This window comes from Podarcis raffonei, chromosome 6, assembly GCF_027172205.1.
Source record: "Podarcis raffonei isolate rPodRaf1 chromosome 6, rPodRaf1.pri, whole genome shotgun sequence".
Classification (NCBI taxonomy): domain Eukaryota; kingdom Metazoa; phylum Chordata; class Lepidosauria; order Squamata; family Lacertidae; genus Podarcis; species Podarcis raffonei.
Genome location: NC_070607.1, coordinates 77,622,149 through 77,646,577, shown reverse-complemented (window position 1 = coordinate 77,646,577; position 24,429 = coordinate 77,622,149). Strand labels below are relative to the sequence as shown.

Genomic DNA, 24,429 nt, shown 5'->3' with positions numbered 1-24,429 from the left:
AGACTTCCAAAGCCTGTGGCTTGTTCTAGACAACAACGGATGCTGAGAGTTATACATTTGCAGGAAGCTTTAATAACAGATCTAATGGACGAACTAAACGTCCTTGCAAAAAAATGTCACGGGTGGCCGTATTCCCATACATGGGGACAGAGGGCAGAGTTCCAATGCTAAGAAGACTGATTGGTCAGCACAAGTGTTTCAGCTTGATGAAATGATCTTCCGACCGCTGCCCCATCCCAGTGTGTGGTCCTGAAGGTTCTCCTGGCCTTTCAGAGTGGATCTGGGGGCGGGGGGGGAGCAGGAGGGGAAAACAAATTGAAATGCAGAGGCTGTTGGGACTTGTATGGTTACAGCATTTCTACAGCTCTGTTTAGTGCACAAAGTGACTATGAGGTGACTTGCTCGAGGCCACCCTAGTAATCTTTATGCTAGGACTTGAATGTAAATGTCCCACACTGAAACTATAGTCGGTCTGTGTACTATAAGGTTGTTCCCTTATTCCATGGGTAGGCAAACTAAGGCCCGAGGGCTGGATCAGGCCCAATCGTCTTCTAAATCTGGCCCGCGGACGGTCCGGGAATCAGCATGTTTTTACATGAGTAGAATGTGTCCTTTTATTTAAAATGCATCTCTGGGTTATTTGTGGGGCATAGGAATTCGTTCATTTCCCCCCCCCCCAAAATATAGTCCGGCCCCCGACAAGGTCTGAGGGACAGTGGACCAGCCCCCTGCTGAAAAAGTTTGCTGACCCCTGCCTTATTCCTAAGATGGCTAAGCCTTTTTTTAAAAAAACCGGTAAAGACTCTGAGACGAAACACTGCTTTGTGTGGGAGAGCAGGACAAATGCCACAGTAACTATAACAACAGTAACTAATGGCGAGATACCACCTGCATTAGCGGAACTAGGATATAATGCCAAAGCAGCTGGATTACAGAAGATGTGCTTGGCAGAAGGTTCCAGTTTTGAAGGACTCTGAAACGGGCATTTTCCTGGCGACTTTGCCCAGAAAGACTGTCTCTGAGAAGGAAGATCCCCTGGGCCCTTTCTCAGAGGCTAGGCAAGGCAGCAGAGAGATGAAGATGGGCACCCAGCTAGCTGCTGCAGATGGGTGCTCAGCTTGGCTACCATGTGGTGTCCACACAGGGCCACGTGGGTTGGGTCGTGAACATGTGGCAAAATGAGCTGGTGAGGGGTCCTTCTGAACCCTGGAGACCTTGGCCCAACCCTGGAGACCAGGCCCAACCTGCCTGGTTGCTAGCATACCATTCAACATTTCTCTGGTGAAAACGGGGACACCCTGTTGTTCTTGTTCTTTTTGTTGTTGTTACCTGCCCATCTGACTGGGTTGCCCCAGCCACTCTGAGCAGCTTCCAACATATATAAAAACAAAAGAAACTATTAATATATATTTTTAAAGCTTCCCTGTACAGGGCTGACTTCAGATGTCTTCTAAAGGTTGTATAGTTATCTCCTAGGCTTGGGGGTCGCATAACTCCATGCCCTCCAATATTTCTCCAATGAAAATAGGGACATCCTATTTCCGTGCGCTGCTCTGGTTCGCCAGAAGCGGCTTAGTCATGCCGGCCACATGACCTGGAAGCTGTATGTTGGCTCCCTCGGCCAATAAAGTGAGATGAGCGCCGCAACCCCAGAGTCGTCCGTGACTGGACCTAATGGTCAGGTGTCCCTTTACCTTTACCTTTAAGGAAAAGCAGGACATTCCAGGATCAAATAAAAAACTGGGATGGCTTCTGTAAATCTGGGACTGTCCCCGGAAAATAGGGACACTTGGAGGGTGCTGGACCTGTTTCTACCATCTCCCCACCTGCTGTAGCTCTCATGACCTAGAGAGCTAGGTCATATCAAGCACTTTTATCTGAGGCGCTGAGGGCACTTTGTTCAGAGCTTCCTCAAACCTGCAGCTGGCTCGATTGCCTGCTCTTACAGAAAGTACAGTCTCGATCACATTCAATTTGGATGGCTTTAAAAGAGATTTAACAAATTCGTGGTGGATCAATCCCTCAATGGCTACCAGCCACAGTGTTAAGGTTGTCTCTCCACTGTTGGAGGAAGTAATGCTTCTGAATGCCAGTTGCTGGGAATTGCATGCGGGGAGATGGCTTTTGTTCTCAGGTCCTGCTTGTGGGCATCTTTTTGGACCCTGTGAAAAGGTATAAGGCAAAGGAACCCTGGGTGGTTAAGTCCAGTCAAAGGCAACTATGGGGTTGCGGCCCTCATCTCCCTTTCTGGGTCATGTGGCCAGCATGACTAAACTGCTTCTGGCACAATGGAACACCATGATGGAAACCAGAGCACACAGAAATGCTGTTTATCTTCCTGCCGCAGCGGTACCTATTTATCTCACCACCTGGGGAGATATTTATCTACTTGGACTGGTATGCTTTCGAACTGCTAGGCTGGCAGGAGCTGGGACAAAGCAACGGGAGCTCGCTCCATCATGGGGATTTGAACCGCCGACCTTCCGATCGGCAAGCCCAAGAGGCTCAGTGGTTTAGACCACAGTGCCACCCGCGTCCCTCCCCTTTTACCCTGTGAGAACAGCGGGCAGGACTAGCTGGCCTAATCTAGCAGGCTTATCTTAGATTTTTATCTTATGTGGGGCAATTGCGATAACAATGGATGAACTATTGGGGGAAATAATATTTTCCTTTTGCTGGAAAGGTGACTTTCTAGAAAAGATTTATAAACAGTGCTCCCTCCCTCCCTTCCAGGAATAACACGAATCTTGAATGACCTTGAAGAATCTCTGTATTCAAGTGTGAATAGGAACCTGCTGTTGACTCCCTGCGAAAAAGTAGGAGGTGCAGAATTATTCTTTTTTCGCATTCACTTCGCATGAAGAATCGAAATGCTTTACATCCTGGTCCTGCTGTATTCACCAAGTATAAATAGAAGCAGCAAGACGACATTGGATTCTTGCTTCACTGGGTTTCCAGTTCCATTCCATTAACTCAGGGGCGGGATAAGGGTTTATGTCACTGTCTTGGCGCTTCTAATTCCGCTAATAGGTGCAATACATCAGTTTCGGAAAGAGAGAGTGCAGAGGGTGGAAAAAGCTGAGTAGGGTCCTTTTCATTATTTGCTTACCACTTTGCTAACAGGCCACTGTGACAGGCCCAGAGGAGGTGGCTGGCCACTCCAAGAGGAGCGGAAAATGTTTTCTGTTCCAATGACACGAGGATTGAAGTGCTGCAGAGAAACTCGGACCATGAGCAATATAAAAAGAAATATAGCTCTGCTCATTTGCAAACTGTGTCACGAGTTCTGTGAGCACCGGGAAGATTTTCGAACGGAAGGAAACAGAAGCTCTGTGAGCCCAGAAGAGCCACATACATTTAAAGCATATGTCTAACATTTCAAAATGAAACCAGAATGCCATAGTAAAAGTTGTGGGAAGAGCAAAAGGAGGGGGTGGGTTTATTGCGTGCAATATCAAGAAAAAGCAGTTAGAAGCTAAACAATGCAAAGGATAGGCAGAAATCTATAAAATGCTCTTGGGGGTCTTTGCAAAGCCAAAATGAATCAAAGTGAAAACTTAACCTTCCTGTAATACCTCTTCTAGTTATTTAGAACTGCATAGGGAATGTTTGGAAATGGCTGTCACTCATCTAGAATGGATCAAATACAGTGGTACTTCAGGTTACATACGCTTCAGGTTACATATGCTTCAGGTTACAGACTCCGCTAATCCAGAAATAGTACCTTGGGTTAAGAACTTTGCTTCAGGATGAGAACAGAAATTCTGCTCCAATGATTGGAAGAACCTTCTAAAAGCTGCAGAAAATAGAAATCCCTCCTCCTTTTGGCACCAAATTTCTCAATACCTGGGTAGACCGTTGTCAAGGATAGAACCCCAAATTTCAGCTGACACCTGGGAAAGCTTCTTCTCCGATTTATATGCAGCTCACGCTGCCAGCGGAGGAAGGTTAGATTTGGCCCCCTTGCCTGAGTGGGATCCTGTTACCTGCTCTGAAGTGGAAACACTTATAGGCCAATTTGAGGCGGGCAAGGCACCCGGAGACGATCTTATTTCCATAGATGTTATTAAAGCCAATAAGGACTGGTGGTGTCCACCCCTAGCAGCTCTTTTTACTTATATAAACAAAACAGCACAATTTCCTCCAAGCTGGAACTCTGCACTGATTGTGTTAATTCACAAGAAAGGGCCGCGCACAGACCCGGCCAATTTTAGACCAATTAGCCTGAATTGAAATTGAAATTCTGCTCTGGCGGCACGGCAGTAGCAGGAGGCCCCATTAGCTAAAGTGGTGCTTCAGGTTAAGAACAGTTTCAGGTTAAGTACGGACCTCCAGAATGAATTAAGTACTTAACCTGAGGTACCACTGAATGTAAATTTCAGCAAGAAAGAGGAATTTATACCAAGGATGTACCTGCAACCAGGTTCTGGCATCTGTAAAAGGTTCTGAGCATTGCTAAATAGCATGAGGAGTGAACAGAACTGATAACTAGCAAGGATTCAGTACAATTTTTAGGGTATTGAGGAAGGAACAAGGTTGGTCTGCCAGCAACAGAACTCTCTAGATTGGTGACAACTGAGAGATTTGGGAGTCAGCTGCAAATAAAACGTTTTAAGTGTGTTTTAAGTGCAATATACAGTGTGATACTAGATAGTGATGGTGAGCCTTATGGAAAATTCAATGTATTTTTTAAAAAACACATTTTTTTAAAAAAAGCATTTTCAGAACGGTTTTTATATGTGTGTAGATTCCACCAAAATTGCAAAGTAGGTGTGTTTTTGAAGTAGGTGTAGGCTTTAGAGGGCTTCAGAATTCCCAGCTTTAAACAATGCCCGGGAAATTTTCCTTAATCTAATTCCCCCCATTGTTTTTAATCTGAGGTTATTTTATTACATTTGCTTAATTGTTTTTGCTTTTAATCTTTTTATATCATCATCATCTGAGGCTTTGCCCAAAAAAGGATAGAAATATTTTAAATAAATGCATTGTAATGTTAAGGGGTAAATGTACAGGTAGTGATCTTTGCTGAGAGAAAGTCATGCTGTGTGTGGAGGGCCCTTATTTCCACTTCTGTATTCTCAGAGTGTCTGGGGATACCACTTCAAGTGTTCTGGGGCACCAAAAGAGAAAGAATCATAGAACTGTAGAGCTGGAAGGGACCCTGAAGATCATCTAGTCCAACCCCCTGCAGTGGGTTGGTGTGTGCACTTTCAATGTAGGGTTGCCAACTGACCAGGGAATAAACCCCTTCAACACCATCACCCACTCTGGGGACGGCCTGTCACTCAGTGGTAGAGCATCTGCAGGTGGTCCCAGGTTCAAGTCCTGGCATTTCCAGGTGAGCTAGAGGGACCAATGGTCTGACTCAGTATTAGGCAGCTTCCAAGGTTCCTCACCAAGTTATTATAACAGGCCTAGGGTGTGCAAGGTCCAACAAAGATCCATCTATGCGTATATGGTTTTTATTATGGCTGATGCTTTTCTTGTGAAACTGCTTGGGTCTGTTTCATGGGAAGTGATTTATTAAACAAACGAACAAATCCAATCTTATCCCCCATGCTACTTAATGCGAAGAACATAAGAGCAGCCTGTCAATGGCCCATCTAGTGCAGGATCCTGTTCTCACACTGGCCAACCAGAAGCCTGTGGGAAACCCCTATGTTATGTACTGAAGTTCTCACCCTGGGCCAGCAGGGGGATATTGTAGATAGTTATGTAAATGAAGGATCGAAAGTGACTTTCAGTGATTGGATAGTTTTAGAAAGTTGTTACAGTAGCGTTGTACTGGTGCTCTATATAAGCAGGCTGACTGAGCCCTTCAGCTCAATTCTGTTCTGGCCTCTGAATAAACAAGAGCTGTTTGAAGAATTTCTGTGTCATCTGATATGTTCACCCACAACTTAACACCCTAAGCATAGCCCAAGCAGTTTCCAGCAACGGGCCATTGATAGCCTTGTGTTTATTTATTTCTTATTTATTAAATATCTATACCGCCCTTCATCCAAAGATTACAGGGCAGTTTACAATATAAAACACAAAAGTACACACCATGATAACAAGCGAAAACAAGGCCCACCCCATGCACAGTTTAAAAGGCCGCGGATTGTAATGAATATGTCCAATCCTTTTAAAGTCTTCCAAGTTGGTGGGGGTGTTTTCTGTATGCAGATGATGGCTGGCTCTGGGGCTTGTTTGCTGATCCCGGTGAGTGCATGGGTGTCCTGAATCAGCATCTGTCATCAGCTAAGGACTTGACCGATGATGCTTTGCAGGCATCTTTGAGCTGGTTTCCAAGAGGAATAAAAAAATCCAAAATTGGAGTTTGTGCGGAGATACGAAAGCTCCCTTTCCCATCTTCCAAGACTGGGGATGGAACTAAATTCCAGTTTTGGCCTCATTAAGGGAAGGAGCTCAGCCTGGTTTCTTCCCCTGCCTAATTAGGCTGATGCTTGTCAGCTGGCAGGGGGTGTGCATTTCAGATGGAGATATGAAAGCTCTGCTTCCTCCTGTATCTCTGCTGAATTCTAAGCAAAGCCTTAGCTGAGAGACACAATCCTTTCTCCTCTCTCTCTCTTTCTCTCTCTCTCTCTCTCTCGGCAGTGACTTAGATATTCCTTTCTGCACAATTAAATCCCCTCTGTTTGTCTCATTAGGACAAGTAGCTGCTGCTACTGAAAACATAGAGAAGTCGCATGTCACATCCACCATTCCCACCATCTTCCAACCCCCTCTACCCAAGTTCAATTCCTCCTCTAGCCCAACATGGCCCATGGAATCCATGATAGCTAAAGGCCTCAGTTTTCTGCCTCCCCGCAAGAGAATAAAGACGTAGAATTGAAAAGGGGCAGCTGCTGTCCAATCAGATGCTGCTCATGATTGCCCTGATAGTCTCCCTACCTCTGCTACTCATCCTTCCTCTATGCCTCTACAGGTGCAGTTAGACAGGAAGCCCTGAAAATCCTTTAGGTGCACCTACAGTGGCTCAAGCACGAATCTGTTGATTTGATTATAAATAGTGGTGATCATGGACATACACATAAGGGATAGCTCAGCCGGAACACCATGATTCTCTTAATTTAATGGTCGTGGGTTCGAGCCCCACATTGGGTAAAAGATTCCTGCATTGCAGTGGGTTGGACTAGATTATGTTGGGATGCGTCTGGGGAGACGGGGGCATTTGGCAGGCCCCCAGCTGGCTCCAGCCACCGGCCAGCAGACGGGCGATCTCCATTCCTCAGAACAGCATCAAACAGCGACACAAGCCTCAGAGACCTTTAGAGACTTGGCACGCTCTAGTCAGCAGAGTGAATAACTTCTCACAACGGAAGTGGCGGTCGGAGACATGTGTAAGCATTATTTACAGGCGTTTATTCAGCGGACGTGGGTGGCGCTGTGGGTAAAAGCCTCAGCGCCTAGGGCTTGCCAATCGAAAGGTCGGCGGTTCGAATCCCCGTGGCGGGGTGCGCTCCTGTTGCTCAGTCCCAGTGCCTGACAACCTAGCAGTTCGAAAGCACCCCTGGGTGCAAGTAGATAAATAGGGACCGGTTACTGGCGGGAAGGTAAACGGCGTTTCCGTGTGCTGCGCTGGCTCGCCAGATGCAGCTTTGTCACGCTGGCCACGTGACCCAGAAGTGTCTCCGGACAGCGCTGGCCCCTGGCCTCTTAAGTGAGATGGGCGCACAACCCCAGAGTCCGTCAAGACTAGCCCGTACGGGCAGGGGTACCTTTACCTTTTTTATTCAGCTTAGTTCAGGAAGAAAGGAAAAAACATGTCTGCTTTCCTTTTGTGTCCAAGCACAACAGCAGTATAGCAAAAGCAATATACAAATGGAAGTTCCCAGCAGACTGTGCTGGAAGTAAACAGGCATGTGACACACAACAGTCATGCCTGTTCCTTTTAAGGTGGAACGGAACTATATCCTAACAGATTACCCTTGTGGTTCCTTTCAACTCTCCGATTCTATGATTTCTCCCAAATCTGCCATGGTCATAGGTGTTATTTTTTCCACTGTAGGTGCCCACACCTGAGCACACTGGGGACAGGTGCATGACCTCAGGACAGGGCCAGAGCTGCAGCCTCACTGCCCCTTGAGTGTATGCGGCAACCTTCGTACATCCAGTGTGTGTGTGTGAGGAGGAGTGTCACTGAAATTCAGACGTTCTACATTAAAATAATAATAAAAAGTCCTGAATGTCATGGAATTTGCTGCAATAATAATAATAATAATAATAATAATAATAATAATAATAATTTTTTATTTATATCCCGCCCTCCCCAGCCAGGGCCAGGCTCAGGGCGGCTAACACCAAATATGAATTACAATAAAACATAATAGAAAAACAACAAACAAACAAACAGTTAATTAAAATATGGCTTAAAATACAGCTTATCAATATATCAAATATATTAATATATCAAAATGTTGTTCTGAAGGTTACTTTTTCTTTTTCCCCTTTTGCGCACGAAGACACGGTGGTTTTTAACCAGCTGTATTTAAAAATGGAAGAGTGGCTCCACCCCTCCCCCTCTTCCAGAGCTAGCCATCTGCTTGCTCTATTATGGTTTATAAAACAACAGAAACGGAACTGCAGGGAAAATATTGATCTAAAAGTTATCAACCCTCACATTCTGAGATACCAAACACAGTGAACGTATGGTCTAACCACATGGTGGATTGTGCTGGAGTAAGGTAAAAAGGAAAAGGTAAAGGACCCCTGGACAGTTAAGTCCACTCAAAGGTGACTATGGGGTGCGGTGCTCATCTTGCTTCAGGCTGAGGGAGCTGGCATTAGTCCGCAAACAGCTTTCCAGGTCATGTGGCCAGCATGACTAAACCACTTTTGGCGCAACTGAACACTGTGATGGAAGCCAGAGCGCACAGAAATGCCGTTTACCTTCCCGCTGCAGTGATACCTATTTATCTACTTGTGCTGGTGTGCTTTCGAACTGCTAGGTTGGCAGGAGCTGGGACGGAGCAATGGGAGCTCACCCCGTCGTCGAACCACTGACCTTCCAATTGGGAAGCCCAAGAGGCTCAGTGGTTTAGACCACAGTGCTACCTGCGTCCTTTTGTGCTGGGGTACCCTTCAACCTCTTAGCAGCCTTGCTTGGGAGTGGGAGAAGGGTGTGGAAGATAGTGGGCTATCTATCAGCAAGAATAGCTGGGAGCTAAATTTATACTGACACCATCTTGGCTTTGATTCAAATGAATCAAATTAGCACCTTTTTCAACGGTGCATGTTAAGCAGCACAGTCCCATTCTAGTATAGCTTTTGATAAGTCTTGTATAGCATTTGGTAACTTCGCTACTGGGTTAAAATCATTAGATGCCACTTAGTTTGATACATCAATTAAATGCAGAGTAAGCTTTGTTCTTCCAGACACCATAGGAACTCACATTTCCGCAGGCCTTATGTGACAATAACTGGGAAAATAATTAGGAGGAACCTGTTTGCAAACATATTCCGCCCCAGCCCCCCAGTTATTGTCACATAAGAAGTGAGAGGATACAATGATGCAGTTAGGTAAATTTAGACTCTGGACTTAATGGTCTTATGGAAGTGGGGCATCTCTTTAGATGGCGATGTGAGCATGAGCTCTATTACTTCAAGATGTAGTTGGAGCTATCCTGCCCATTCCAGTGGGTAAACTGTATTTTTTATTAGTAGTATTTATGCAATGTCCTCGTTTCCTAAAATAGCATGCACTTCTCTGCTGATGTATCAGTTTTGCACATGATCAGAACACCTGCATAGGGCTAAAAAAAGATACTGACAGAAGCACTTTCTTTTATCTCATTACCTCTTGTGATCAAACTCCTCCTGACTGGAATTTGTGTGAGCTCTGTTGTTGAGACACACACCTCCTTGTGCTTTTCAAACAAGAACCTCCTGATCTAATTAGTTGCCTTAGCAGCTGGAGAAAGCTAGCTAGGGTTATAAATTTAAAAACAATTGAGTGAAGGAGTCCATTCCATGAGCAAGAGGGGTGCCTCAGCTGATTCAGTCTCTCAATCCCAGGGACAAAGCACCAAGGTAACAAGTGAGTTCAGCAGTTGAGCGAGTTCAGCCGCAGGGTGAAGAGGCCAGGTCCTTCCCTCCATGGCCTGGTTAAGAAATAGGAAGTGGAGAGTAGGAATAAATGAACAGTTCTGTCCATGGGTGGGTGTAGAAAGTTGTGTTCCCCAAGGATTGACATTTGGGCATGTGCTTTTTAACTTGTTCGGAAATAATTCAGAGTTAAGAGGTGATCAGTGAGGTAGCCAATTTGCTGATGATACAAAATTGTTTGAAGTGGTTAAAACGGAAAGGGATTGCAAAGAACTCCAGACTGAGTGAATTGGTAGAAAAATGGCAAATGTGAATTGATGTAAACAAATGTAAAATAATGCACATTGGAGCAAAAAAAAAAACCCAAAACCCACTCTAATTTAATATATACACTAATGGGACATGAACCAGCCATGAGTGACTAGGAAAGTTCACTCCTGATGTTGACCCTGTGAGTGGCAGCCGTGGAAAAGGTTAATTTCATGACAGCAGTCATTAGCAAAGGGGCTTATAATAAACTGCCAGTACCCATAATGTGTTATGCAAATTTATTTGCCAGTTGATAGGAATCACAAGTGGGAGACTACTGTTGCACTGAGCTACTGTTTTTGGACTTCCCATGTGCATCTGGTTGACTACTTTGAGAACACAGTGTTGCTTAGATGGGCCGTTGGCCTGATCCAAGCAGGGCTCTTCTCATGTTCTTAGGGTGAGACCAAACTTGAAATACTGTGTATCGTTCTGGTTGCCTCACCTTGAAAAGGATATTGCGGAGCTGGAAAAGTGTAAGAAAGGGGAAACCAAAATGGTCAAGGGGTCACAGCAACTCCCCCGTGGGAAAAGGTCACAACATTAGAATCATAGAGTTGGAAGGGACTCAAGGCATAGAAGCATAGAGCTGTAGAGTTGGGTGAGACTCTGAGGATCATCTAGTCCAAGGCAGGAATATGTGCCTTTCCCATATGAGCATCAAAACTGCAGCCTTGGTGTTATCAGCAGCACCAAGCTCTAAGCAACTGAGCTATCCACAAGATGTCATTCATGACGGCAACAATTCTGGATGCCTTTAAAAGAGTATTAGCCAAAGGCACAGAGAATGTGATCCATAGCTACAAACTGCAATGGCTCTGTTCCATCTCCTTTGTTGGAGCAGCATGCTGGGCATCACAAACTGAGAGACAAATGGAAGTCCTTCTTCCGGGTTTCCCAGAGGTGGAATGGTCTCCCTTGAGAGGTGGTGGAATCTCCTTCCTTGGACGTTTCTCAGCGGAGGTTGGATAGCCATCTGTCATGGATTGCAGTGGGTTGGGCTACATGACCCTCGGGTCCCTTCAAATTCTATGATTCTATGATCTGGCTCTGAGAACAGGATGAGCTCTTGGTCTGGTCCTCTTGCATCATTTTAGGAAGCAGCAGACCAAGAACAGCCTTTACCAAAGGTGTCATAGGCTTTGAAAACACTCCAACTCAGAACGCATGGGAGAAACGTGCTAAGAGGAAGGCATGCTTGGCAAATCCAAACGGTGATCAACTCCCGCCCGGAAACCAATGTCCCCACTGTGGAAGGGCGTGTGGGTCCAGAATTGGTCTCCACAGTCACTTACGGACTCATTGTTTATGGAAGACAATCTTACTCGGCTACGAGTGATCGCCAAAGAAGAAGAAAGAAGGCAGCTGTTCTTAGGTTGGGATCTTATCCCGTTTCTGGGCTTGTCCTCGTCCTGAATCGACAGCCTTAAATCCCCGCTGCAAAAGCATCGCGCAAAGGAGCAGAAGGCGAGGGGGTCGTTCAGAGAGCGGCCGTGGGAAGAGGACCGATCCGTTTGTCTTCTCCTCGGGTGCGCTGTAGGTAGGTGTGGCCCGGCCCCGCGCGCCAGCCCCGGCCCCGCCAGCCCCTCCTCCTCGCAGCCGGCGCTGGCAAGCGGAGGCGTGGCCCGGTCCGGCAAGTCCCTGCGGCGGGAGCACGCGGGGAGCAGCGGCGGGAACAGCGCCGGCTCCTCTTCCTCGCCCCCGGAGCTGCGTGGCTGCGATCGGCGCAAGGAGGGAGCTGCACCGAGGCGCTGAGGACGAGCAGAGCCGCCTCCGGTGCCTCGCGGGAACCTGGGCTCCGGAGGGGGGGGTTGTGCTTTCCCGGTAGCCGCTTCTTGCGCGACGAGAAGCGACCCTCGATGTGAGCGGGAGCCGAGGGGGGGCGGGCTCCGGGGAGAGGCTGCGCCGCGAATGCCCCGGGCTCCGAGGAGGCCGTCGCCCGCCGAGGCCGGCAGCTCCCCGCGCCGCGGTGCCATGCGGCGGCGGCGCCCCCCCGGCTGATGCGCTGTGCCCGGGGCAGCGGCGCCCGGCCGGCCGGCCTCGCCATGAAGCGGCAGAACCTGCGCACGCTGTCGCTGATCGTGTGCGTCTTCTCCTACCTGCTGGTGGGCGCCGCCGTCTTCGATGCGCTCGAGTCGGAGGCCGAGATCGGCCACAAGCGCCTCCTGGAGCAGAAGCGCAGCGGCCTGCGGAGGAAGTACCGCTTCACCGCCGAGGACTACCGCGAGTTCGAGCGCCTGGCGCTGCGGGCCGAGCCGCACCGAGCCGGCACGCAGTGGAGGTTCGCCGGCTCCTTCTATTTCGCCATCACGGTCATCACCACCATAGGTGAGTGCGCGGCGGGATCCCCCTTCCCATTCAGGGCGATCCCCAAAGCAACCCATCGCTGGGTGCGCCGGGCTCTCTTCTGTCACTCTCCAGGGCAGGGACAGGAGAGCTTGTGGAGGTCCTTGGACTCCAACACCCATCATCCCCATCCAGTGTGGTCAATGGGCAGGGACGATGGGAGTTGGAGTCCAGTCCAGCAACATCTGGAAGGCCACAGGTTTCCCACTCCTGGACCAGGAGTCGGTGTGGGCTTGTTTCCGCCTTGCTCAATTTGACCCCTTTCTCCACCTCCCCAGATCCCCATCGCGGTCCACTGATGTGTATTAAATGTACAATGCAGGGGTTCATCTTTGCAATCAGGAAAGACTTAACCTGTGTCAACCTAGCCAACCTAGCCATTTTTACACCAGAGTTAACAATGCTGGGCTGAAATGTGCAGAAGGGAAGTTGATTCTGAACTTCCATCCCTTCATTGGCTTGGTGTGTGAACCAATATATGTACATGCAGGTTGTATGCATTTTGCCATAGTGTGATCTGCAACTTACATTTCGTAAGGTCCATGCAGTAGGGAGGGGCAGCCTTCATGTGCTCAAGTTGTGCATGTGTAGACTGTGCACAGAGAGCCCTTGAATGCCAAGGAGATCAGGAATGGCAGCAGTGTGTGCCATCTTGCACCCTCTCTACACATCTGGCTTAATGTCATTTTCAAACATGTTGAAAGACCTCATGAGTAGAACATTCTCGTTTTAAGAATATAAGATGTCCCTTGCTGGACCAGCTCAAGTTCCATCTAGTCTATCGTTCTTAGCAAGAAGCCAAGTTCCAACAAGCTTTAGATGTTCTGGCAGAAATTGATTAGTGGAGACCGTGAGCTATCTTCAGTCCACATGGGCTGGGCATCAGCAGGGTCAACTTTCAACCTGGGCTTCAGCCCTAGAAAACATGGAGCAAATATAGTGAAGGGCACCTGCAAGTATGTACCAAGTGCTTTGACTCCATTACCGTGAAGCCACAGCCAGCTTTCACCTGAAATTGGGGGCAGAGTTTTCTTGGCAAAATACAGTGGTACCTCGGGTTACAGCTGCTTCAGGTTACAAACTCCACTAACCCAGAAATAGTACCTCGGGTTAAGAACTTTGCTTCAGGATGAGAACAGAAATCGTGTGGCGGCAGCAGGAGACCCCATTAGCTGAAGTGGTGTCTCAGGTGAAGAACAGTTTCAGGTTAAGAACAGACCTCCAGAAAGAATTAAGTTCTTAACCCGAGGTACCACTGTACATGATTTCTCAGCCAAGCTTCAGACCCAGCACTGCCCATTCGGCAGGTATCCAAATCTCTTCAAGCACATCAATACCACTACATAACGATCAAGTGAATTTGAGGACACTTTTGCTTCTTGAGAGATGAGCATAAATTGCCACCACATAAAACCAAGTGTCCACAGGGTTTGGCAGTTCCACAGCCACATTAAAAGCAACCAAGATCCTCTCATGCTCACTTTTGTTGCATTTTCTACTGCGCCACCTATAATTTCTGCACCGACACCTAACTCTCATAATCTCTGACCGCTGGCCCAATGGGAGTCCAACAACATCTATAGGGGTTCAGGTTCCTCGCCTCTCTGCATTATGTGGTGTCAGTATGTAAGAACTCCAGACAATCCCTGCTGGGTCAGGCCCATGGGCTGTGTACTCCAGCTTCCTGTCCCCACAGTGGCCAACTAGATATCTGTGGGAAGCCTGCAAAGATGGACATGAGCACACCAGCACTCTTCTCACCTGCGATTCCTAGCAACTAGTATTCAGAGGCACAATGCCTCTGACAGTGCAGGTGGAACAGCCATTATGGCTAGTAGCCGGTGAAGTTTTAAGGGCATGAAGATGGATAACAAGCACCTATGGGTGCTTGCTGCAGGAAGCAAACAACTCAGCAGGCAGACCTGTCCCTGTTCTTTCCCTGGTGTTTTTGGGTCACTGACAATCATGCCATTCACTGTCTGGGGAGCTAATGTCCTCAATATTCATTTTAATGAGCAACTATGAAGTTCTTTATTGATCCTCAGTGGAGAAAGAACCTTTTAGACATTGCAATAAGAAAGGACAACAATTGTTCAATAGCAGCTCCCCTCTCATCCCATTATAAAAGCAATTGCTCCATTTGCTGCAAATATATAAATATTGTCTACATTGTCTGTATCCAGGATGTTCATCTTGAACTGCCTGTTCTTTGCAAAGTACAGTTAGCATCAATGATGGCACTTTCCCACAAGGGGCGAGGTAAACCAGAAGGAACAGGAGAGTGTCCTGCTGGCTTTGGACCTGCAGACGTCTGGCATAATAAATGGGCATGCCATGCTGTCGTCATTTTGCTGTGGTGCGTATGTCACTCCCATCAGCTGTGCATGATGCTCTCATCATCAGCATGCAGCCTTTTGTCCTCTTGCTGACTGTCTCTGCTGTAGGAAACTGGCATCCAGGGGTGTCCCTGCCATAAGGCAAGGGAAAGTGGCTCCTGAGCAAATGTTGTTATGGGATAAGAGGATGGGGCCTTTTATGGATTGGTAACTGGCTTTAAAAAAGGGAAGAAGAGAGTAGGAATAAATGGACAGGTCCATTAATTGAGGGCTGTAAGAATTTGGGTTCTTCAAGGATCTCTGTTGGGACCAGGGTTTGTTTGTTATTTAACAATCCTAAGTGGTCTTAAGTTGGAGGTTAACAGTGAAGTGGCCAAGTCTGCAGATGACAGGGTAGTGGTGGGAAAAAACTACAAGCATTCCAAAAGGATGTTTCCGAACTTGGGTGAGCGGGCAACAAAATGGTAGGCGATGGTTAATGTAAGTGTAAAGCGATAGACACTGGGCCCCAAATTCCAAATGTGCATATCTTTAGTGACTGTATATTGGCTTGGGGGGGTCTCCCGATGAGCAGCAAAAGGCAATTAATAAATATTGTAAAGAAATAACTGAGGTCTGTGTTGGTGGTGAGACTTAACAGATCTTGGGGCCATGGTGGACAGCTCAATGAAAACATTGGCCCAGTGAGCTGGTTTGCACATAATGTTAAGCCAAACTACAGCATCGTTTGAAAGTGTGGTCTCCTGCACCACTGTGAGCCAAGCCATGCTTTGGCTTTGTCATCTGAACCTGGTTTCATGGCTTGTCTTCTTCCAGACAAACTTACTGGTGACTACTAGGTCACCATGGCAACAGATGCAGGAGGGATACTATGTGGAGCCAAGTGCACCACCCCTATTATTACACCTATTCCACACCCATCCTCTGAACTCAAAACAACTTGCATGTGGTTTCTAGATGGGCTTCCATCCAGACAGTCTATAGCAAATGTGGCTGACATGTGGCCCTTCCACTACAACTCCCATTATTCCTGACCATTGATTATGCTGACTGGGGCTGATGGGAGTGTAACCCAACGATATGGGTAGGGCTGTTAGTTAGAGGGGCTTGAAGAGACCCCTCATTCTTTTAGACTAGGCTACCCCAAATATTTTGCACTACAACTGCTGTCATCCATGACCATTGGCTATGCTAGCTGCAGTAGATGGGAATTGTCGTCCAAGAGAACTGGAGCGCACCAAGGTAGGGAAAGGTTGCTTTAAACCATTTCCTGGACTTAGCCTTTGTCTAGCATCAGATATTTGACAGCTATGTTATGGACAGCCTTTCCCCTACATAGGTGTATGGTTTGCTAACGTATGCGGGAATTAAGGTCAACATCAAGAGGTGGAGCTCTGTTACCCTCCATCATCTGAAGTTTGGCAGGTGCTTACATTAGAAAGGTATGAGATGGCTGCATGAGGAACGGCAAGCAGATACACAACATTTGATCCTTGTTTGTGGGATTCTTTCTCCCTCCAAAGAGGCCCACCTGGCCTTGTCCCTGCTTGTCTTTTGATGAGCAGCAAAAATCTGGCTCTGTTGTTTTCTTATTATAGCTTTTAATGACTTGTTAGATTCTACGAGGGCAGAAGGAATAATAAACAGGATCAGAAATATTTCCATATACTGAAATATGCTACAATGTGTCATAGATTCCCCAGGGATGATTTATACCTTATTTTATTTTTAAAGTCTGTCACCTGTATTTCCACTGAAGAGTGTCCAAGGCAAGTTTATGAGATCTAAAACAATCTGTTGGAAGCTCAATGGAAATTGCATCAAAAATCTTCAGAATAAAAGAAACGGTCGATTACTATTAAACATCTTCCATCCCATAACTCAGCAAAATGGCAACAGCAAAAGATGATTGCTCTTTAATGAGTCAGGCTTTTGATCTGTTACTTGGAGGCTGTTTGGTGTGATGGGCTAATCTTGTGGAGTGTAAACAGGCTTAAATGGTAGAATTTCATTTGCTGGGACTAGAATATGGCTTTTGATGGCTCTTCTGTCCACAACAGTTACAGCAAGTTGTAGTGTAATGGTCCATCCAATTACTTTTACCTCTGTGTATTGCAGAGGTTACTAGCTTCCATTAGGCTTGTACAGCTGAACTACTGCCATGAGGAATTGTAGTGCTGTTGGGCTTATTGCAGCCACCTTGGTGTGGTCATCTCTCCTTGTTTATCTGACTGTTTTGAAAATGGGGCCCAAGAAGCTGCTATTGACAATGGACAAACATTAACATTTCCTCCTTCTGCAGTCTCAGGTTTCCCTATGGCTCACCTTATCTCCTGGAGTAGTTGTTTCATTCAGTGATGATGCGCATCAAAGGCAATACTAACTGAAGTAGACCGAGTGAAGCTTACACTTGATTAAATTAGAAGCGACTTTAGTGGGTGATATGAAAAACTGCTGAAAATTAGGACATGTGGGGTCATCAGACTGATAATTTGGACGTGTGCTTGAGAACTTCTATAATGCAATCAAAGCAAATATTTCGTTATTTCATATTTTGGGTCAGCTGATAACCTGAGTTTTCTGGGCAACGTGCAAATTAAAATGGATTAGAATTGCAGTACCGATGAAAGATGACCTGTAGCAACAGTAATGCCCCCCAAAATCAGAGGAGAGATACAGAAGTGGGTTCATGAGACCTGGGTTCAGGTCTCCCTATTCATCCAGGAAACTTTCTGGGTATGCTTGGGCCACTCGCTGTCTCTCAGGGTTTTGTGAGATCAAAAATGGGCTTCTGTGTTTCATCCTGAGTTCCTTGGAGGAGTGAACTAAATAAAACATTTTTTTTGGGGGTGGGAATAATTCTGTGACAAAGGATTGTGTTGACATGGTTCTCCATTCATTAATATGCAATCTAGAGAAATGCTGACATTTTCTCTTCTTTTGCCACAGGTTACGGACATGCCGCGCCTGGAACGGATGCTGGCAAGGTTTTCTGCATGTTCTATGCGATCCTCGGCATTCCCCTCACCCTGGTGATGTTCCAAAGCCTTGGCGAGCGCATGAACATCCTGGTCCGAATGGTGCTGAAGAAAATAAAGAGGTGCCTGGGAATGAGGCAGCCAACTGTCTCCATGAAGAACATGGTTGTGGTGGGTTTCCTCTCCTGCATGGGGACGCTGGGCATCGGAGCAGCTGCCTTCTCCTATTTTGAAGGCTGGACTTTCTTCCACGCCTTTTATTACTGCTTCATAACCTTGACCACCATTGGGTTTGGAGACTTTGTGGCCCTTCAGAAGCACGAAGCTTTGCAGAAGAAGCCCCCTTACGTCGCCTTCAGCTTCATGTACATCCTGGTGGGCTTGACGGTCATCGGGGCTTTCCTCAACTTGGTCGTCTTTCGGTTTTTGATTATGAACTCGGAAGACGAGCGGCGGGATGAGGAGGAAAGGGCGTCTCTGAGGAGGGCCAGGAATTACATTAGCCGGGAGGAGAACCAGGGCAGGAACGACCTCCTGCTCCCCATCGAAGACGGGACAAGTCAGATGAACCTCCTGCCGTTGATGCAGGAAGAGGCCGGGAGACAGAGGGGCAAGTCCTCAGGCTCCACCACAAGAGTCCCTTCCTTCTGCAACTGCCTGTGCTACCGGCCGCGGCTAAGCAGGAGCCCAGTTCCTTCCCAACCAGAGGCCTTCAACTGCCACACCAACCTTGTATATTACAATTCCATTTCTTACAAAATCATGGAAGTCTCCTTGGGCGGTAAGGACCACACTGGCTTGTCTTCCCCCAGGAGCACTCTGTCGTCCAATAGTCCCAGCTGCCGGGAGCACTCCCAGCTGAGGAGGAAGTCTATCTGATAAACGTGCATGCTCTTTTTGGACCTTTTTTATTATTACTCTGAGCTGTGTTCTGCTCCTGAACTTCTTTTGATGATAAATTATTAACTGAGACGCCGGGTTGTTCTGGTTGCCTTTCTTTCATCTCCTTTATTCTTCTTTTTCCTTTGCAGGCACGTCCCAAAATGGCTACCAACATGCGGTGCTGCCAGCTCCACAATGCACTTGCCTGAGCACTGCTTTTATAAAATACGAGTCATGGAAAATAGCTTCTCCCAGCAACAGAGTATGTCACAACAATTGCAGGAGAAGCTAAGCGTTTTAGGGGACTTAAATAATAGAACCCCACAGTGCATCAAAGTTGTCAAGTCATCTGCAGAAAGCCCTAATTATTGCCTCAGGGGAAAATACATAGATAATGCTCAATTACATCATTGCAGCCGGCATTCTAGGTTTGTCCTGCCTTTACCCCCAACTGTAGCAGTGTACAGATGTACCTCATACAGCAGAGATTTTCAACCTTTTTGGGTCCACGGCTCCCTTGACCAACTACATTCTTTCTGCGGCACCCCTGTGGGGCTCAGGAGCCCAGTTATGTCACCCCTTGCCTGTAGAGCTAGTAGTCCCTCACCCATCCCTTGTGGAGTGTTCCCTCAGCCTCCTCTCTTCTCCCCTCTCCTTGTGAGTCCTCCATGCAGCACTTGCCTTTGCCCCTGATCTCTGAGCTGCTCCCCCCCACCCCAAAGAGAGGTGCCTCCTCACGCTGCCCCACAGGGGACTGGGAAGCACGCCCTGGCCAGCCCCAGAGGCACCATTCACCAGGGGAGCTTGTAGCCAGGGCTGCTGCAACAAGCAGCTGTGCAAGCCTTGGGGAGGCAGAGATGCAAGAGGGCATCAGAGGAGTGAAAGGGGGACAGAGGCCAGTGTTGCCCACGGCACCCCTGACCATCAATCAAGGCACCCCAGGGTGCCACAGCATACTGGTTGAAAAACCACCGTCCTACAGGATTGAGTGCCTTTTTTGTTGTTCTCATTCTGGGGGTGAGCTCTGCTTCCCTTCCACTCCCCACATATTTGTTCTTCTAATGACACATAAACCTATTCCTGAAGCTATGTTTTGAGGGGGTGGGGACTTTAGGCAGGCTTTTATTTTAATTTTATTTTTTTTAAAAAAAAGGAATAAACACTAGATTTGGGAGGAAGTGGTATGGCTTTGTATTTGCCAGCCAATTGGCACTCTGCCCAGCCAGATAAGAGGGGAGGAAGGGAGGTGGCTTTGTGACTGTCACAATGCCCAGCCAATCAGCATTCTGCACAGCCTGATTTTCTCGAAGCTGGGAGGCCTCCTTGCTTTCCAGAGGAAGGCTGTGCATCTGGCCAGAGGGGCGAGTCTGAAGATCCACAGTTGGCTCATCGCTCAACCTGTTTACAACTGTACAGCATGCTATTACCTTTGGGTGTGTTTATGTGACGGCTGTTGTGTTGGATTAGTATTGGCTCCATCCACTGTGGCCATTAGCCAGGGGTATCAACAACCAGAGGGCCACAGTTTCCCCATCTTCGGCTTTCCATCACTGATTTTAATCCATAATGGCAACACACGAAAATATTCTGCTCCTTGTGCAATGTCACCGTGCCAGTTTTAAAAGTGTATTGGGGCAGAAGGCAGCATTTAGCCGGGTGTGGGAAGAAAGAAGCTCTATAAAAAGACTGTAGTTTTTTTTAAGCCACCGGAAGCTGGTAACGTGATACCAGTTTAGTCAGCCAACTTTCATGAGCAGAAGTGATCCAATTAAAGGTGTTGATGAGCCTGGCAAATAATTTTCTAGCAGCTGCCTGTCACTCTGCCTGTCACTTTCAATTACCACCCCCCAGACATTCCCACTCTCATGAAGACAGTTCCAGCCCTTTAAAATAGGGAGAAGTGGCTGTGGCAGAGCCACCAGCTGCTACTTGCCTTCAGTCCCTTAGCTTGCTTTCCCCAACTCCTTTCATTTCTTCGGCTTCTGAGAAACCACCAAAGAAGCCTTCTCTCCCCCCCCCCCCGGACTTGGTGTGTGTGCTCCTTGCAAAAGTGTGCTAGGCTTTCTGCTCCTGATAGCAGTGAAAATCAACTCCACTCTTGTGTTACGTGCTGCAACATGCATAGGTTCACGGGGCCCCAGCTCCCCGCCCTTGTGTTTTGTAGATCAGCCTGTCCCAAACTGGTGACCTCCCAGATATTTTGAACTACCACTCCCAAGACGTCTGGAGGGCGTCAGGTTAGAAAAGGCTGCGGCAGGCAGTCTGCATCAGCCGATGGGTGCAACATCTTGCTTGCTAATTGACCAGTGTTCAAAACTGTGACCAAGTGAAGATGCCTGGGTGTCAAGATGGCGCCTGACATCACCATCTGGAAATGAATGCCTGGGGCTATGCTTGGATTTGGGCTGTTTTCACACACTAATACCACACCCTGTAGAATTCTATCCATGATATTTTATCTGCACAATCGGAATGAATTTCAGGTACCAAAATGCTTTTTTTCTGAGCAGCCTGAGCAGGAGCAGTGAACATAATAATAATAATAATAATAATAATAATAATAATAATAATTATTATTATTTATTATTTATACCTTGCCCATCTGGCTGGGTTTCCCCAGCCACTCTGGGTGGCTTCCAACAAAACACTAAAATACAATAACCTATTAAACATTAAAAGCTTCCCTAAACAGGGCTGCCTTTAGATGTCTTCTAAAAGTTTGGTAGTTATTTTTCTCTTTGACATCTGGTGGGAGGGCTTTCCACAGGGCGGGTGCCACTACCAAGAAGGCCCTCTGCCTGGTTCCCTGTAACTTGGCTTCTCACAGTGAGGGAACCGCCAGAAGGCCCTCAGTGCTGGACCTCAGTATCCGGGCAGAACAATGGAGGTGGAGACACTCCTTCAGGTATACTGGGCCAAAGCAGTTTAGGGCTTTAAAGGTTAGCACCAACACTTTGAATTGTGCTCGGAAACGTACTGGGAGCCAGTGTAGGTCTTTGAAAACCGTGTTATATGGTCTCGGCGGCCGCTCCCAGTCACCAGTCTAGCTGCCACATTCTGGATTAGTTGTAGTTTCCGGGTCACCTTCAAAGGTTACAGTTAATTGTTGCAGCTTGTCTACCCCATGCCACTGCCCTGCTCACAGTTGTGAAGAATGTTCTTGCCTTACGAATGGTCTGTGTCACCATTAAGATAAAAGGTAGGAATAGGCCAATATATATGTGGATCAAGGGACTTTTCTTCTTTAAAATCTCAAAGTTCTTAACCTAGTTCAAGGTTGTCATCTAAACTAGCCAGGTGTTTAACAGAGAATCAATCACAGTCAGTCCATCCTTTGAAAAATAAGACTTCAGAGCCGTCTTGCCCCCCAAATGGGATCGAGACATTTTGTTTTGGCAACTCTAACTTTGGTTTAAGGAGCCATCTGGTGCCTAGCTTATATATCTGAGTTTCTATGTACTGTATATCTGAGTTTCCTTTACGCCGCATCTCTTCAGTTGCATTGTGAAAGTGTAAGATGTGTTGCCAGGAATAGGAACAATCTCCTCTGTGTGTATATTGCAGGAGAACTGTGCATACAAAAATATGTACTACAGCATGGCAAGTGAAGGGCGACGACACCCTTGTTTTCTTTGCTAAGGATAGAAAATAGGTGACATTTTCAGGGCTTGGAAAACGTCCTCATTTGGCACAAATGAGTGCCATCTTGTGGTCAACACAGAGAAGCGCGCCATTCAGCAATGACACTCTGGGGTTCATGCTTGCCCAACTGATCAGCCGGTTGAGTTTCATCTGGACCCAGAGGGAGAAACTGCGTGTCCTGAACACAAGGCAAAATGAACCCACAGTCTCTTAACCTCAGGGTTGTGGGTTCAAGCTCCATGCTGGGCAAAGGATTCCTGGCATTGCAAGGGGGTTGGACTAGATGATGCTTGAAGTCCATTCCAACTCTATGATCCAAAGTAAATCAATGAACAATTCTCTTGTTTTAATGCAGGATAGAATTTGAAGGCCACAATACAATGCAGATCAAAGCTCACGTAAGCTGGAGTCATATGCACAAATACCTGGGACTATGCCATATTGAGGGACGCGGGTGGTGCTGTGGGTTAAACCACAGAGCCTAGTACTTGCCAATCAGAAGGTCGGCGGTTTGAATCCTCATGATGGGGTGAGCTCCCATTGCTCGGTCCCTGCTCCTGCCAACCTAGCAGTTCGAAAGCACGTCAAAGTGCAAGTAGATAAATAGGTACCACTCTGGTGGGAAGGTAAACAGCGTTTCCGTGCGCTGCTCTGGTTCACCAGAAGTGGCTTAGTCATGCTGGCCACATGACCCGGAACCTGTACGCTGGCTCCCTCGGCCAGTAAAGCGAGATGAGTGCTGTAACCCCAGAGTTGGTCACGACTGGACCTAATGGTCAGGGGTCCCTTTACCTTTACATGCCATATTGAAGATAGCGGCTTCTGAGTACATATGCCCTGGATTGCGCTGCATAGCTCTAATCCTATGCATGCTTACTCAGAGGTGAACTCACTCTAAGCTGCAATAGCTTTTAGTATTTGCCAACAGATATGATAGGAGAAATTCCTAAATGTATTGGAAATGAGGTATGCAAAGGTCCCAAAACGGGGTGCTGAAAATGGTCCTGTGAGTTTGGAAAAGGGCTCCCTGTATGCTTCTTGTACACTTGTTCCTATGATAAAAAGTGCAGAGTCCAAGGGAAAAACAATGGTGGCTACCTTAACAAGCCTTCCAAAGTATAGTTTGTGAGCCCTTCGAGATTTAGCTCTAATGTAATCACTTGCAGACCTCGGCTCATTCCTTGAGGGAACATGGCAACGAGTGCCCCAGGGGACTGGCATTCCAGCGCCAATGTAGCTGTTCTCCATACCTTTGGACTCACATGCAGTGCAGCCCCCAGGAACAACTACCTGCCTCTCAGCAAACAGGTGATATCCTGAAAATTTGATCACCCCTACATTTACGGGTGGGAAACTTGAGGCTCTCTAAATGCTAGACTCTAGCCCCCATCATTCATGACTAGAGATGTGAAAGCTTGGGGGAAACCTGGAAACATCTGGAGGAAAGGGGGAAGAAACAGTTTTTCTCCAATTTTCTTTTTCCGGCCTATTTGTATCTGAAAAATGGGAAAAAGTAGAAAAACTGGTGGCAATTGTGGTGGGGACAAACCCAATGGTTTTTCCCCCCAGGCCTTCACATCTCTATCCCTGACCACTAATTATGCTAGCTAGGGCTGATGGGAGTTGGAGTCCAACAACATCTGGAGGACCAGGGATCCTCTAGCCCTGCTCTGCATCCCAGGGTATGGTCTTGAAGACACATGAGGCTCCCAATTTACTGAAGCTAAGGAGATCTGGGTTTGCTCAGTGCCTGGAAGGGTGATTCTCCATTTGGTTCCATGGTGGAACAAAAGCAATATATAAATGTTATCTATCTATCCTGCATTGGGCAGATGCATGACAGAACAGGGCTTATAAAATAGTGGCATTAGAAGCCAGATCTTTAT

The 24,429-nt window shown here is 47.2% G+C and overlaps 1 protein-coding gene across 1 annotated transcript; it reads left to right on the top strand.

Moving 5' to 3' along the window:
- Positions 1-11,965: 11,965 nt before the first annotated feature.
- KCNK15 (potassium two pore domain channel subfamily K member 15) lies at positions 11,966-18,991 on the top strand. Its single transcript, XM_053394114.1, has 2 exons — positions 11,966-12,687; positions 17,991-18,991. The coding sequence occupies exons 1-2, from the start codon at positions 12,360-12,362 to the stop codon at positions 18,896-18,898; spliced, it is 1,236 nt and encodes a 411-aa protein (XP_053250089.1). The 5' UTR covers positions 11,966-12,359; the 3' UTR covers positions 18,899-18,991.
- Positions 18,992-24,429: the final 5,438 nt, after the last annotated feature.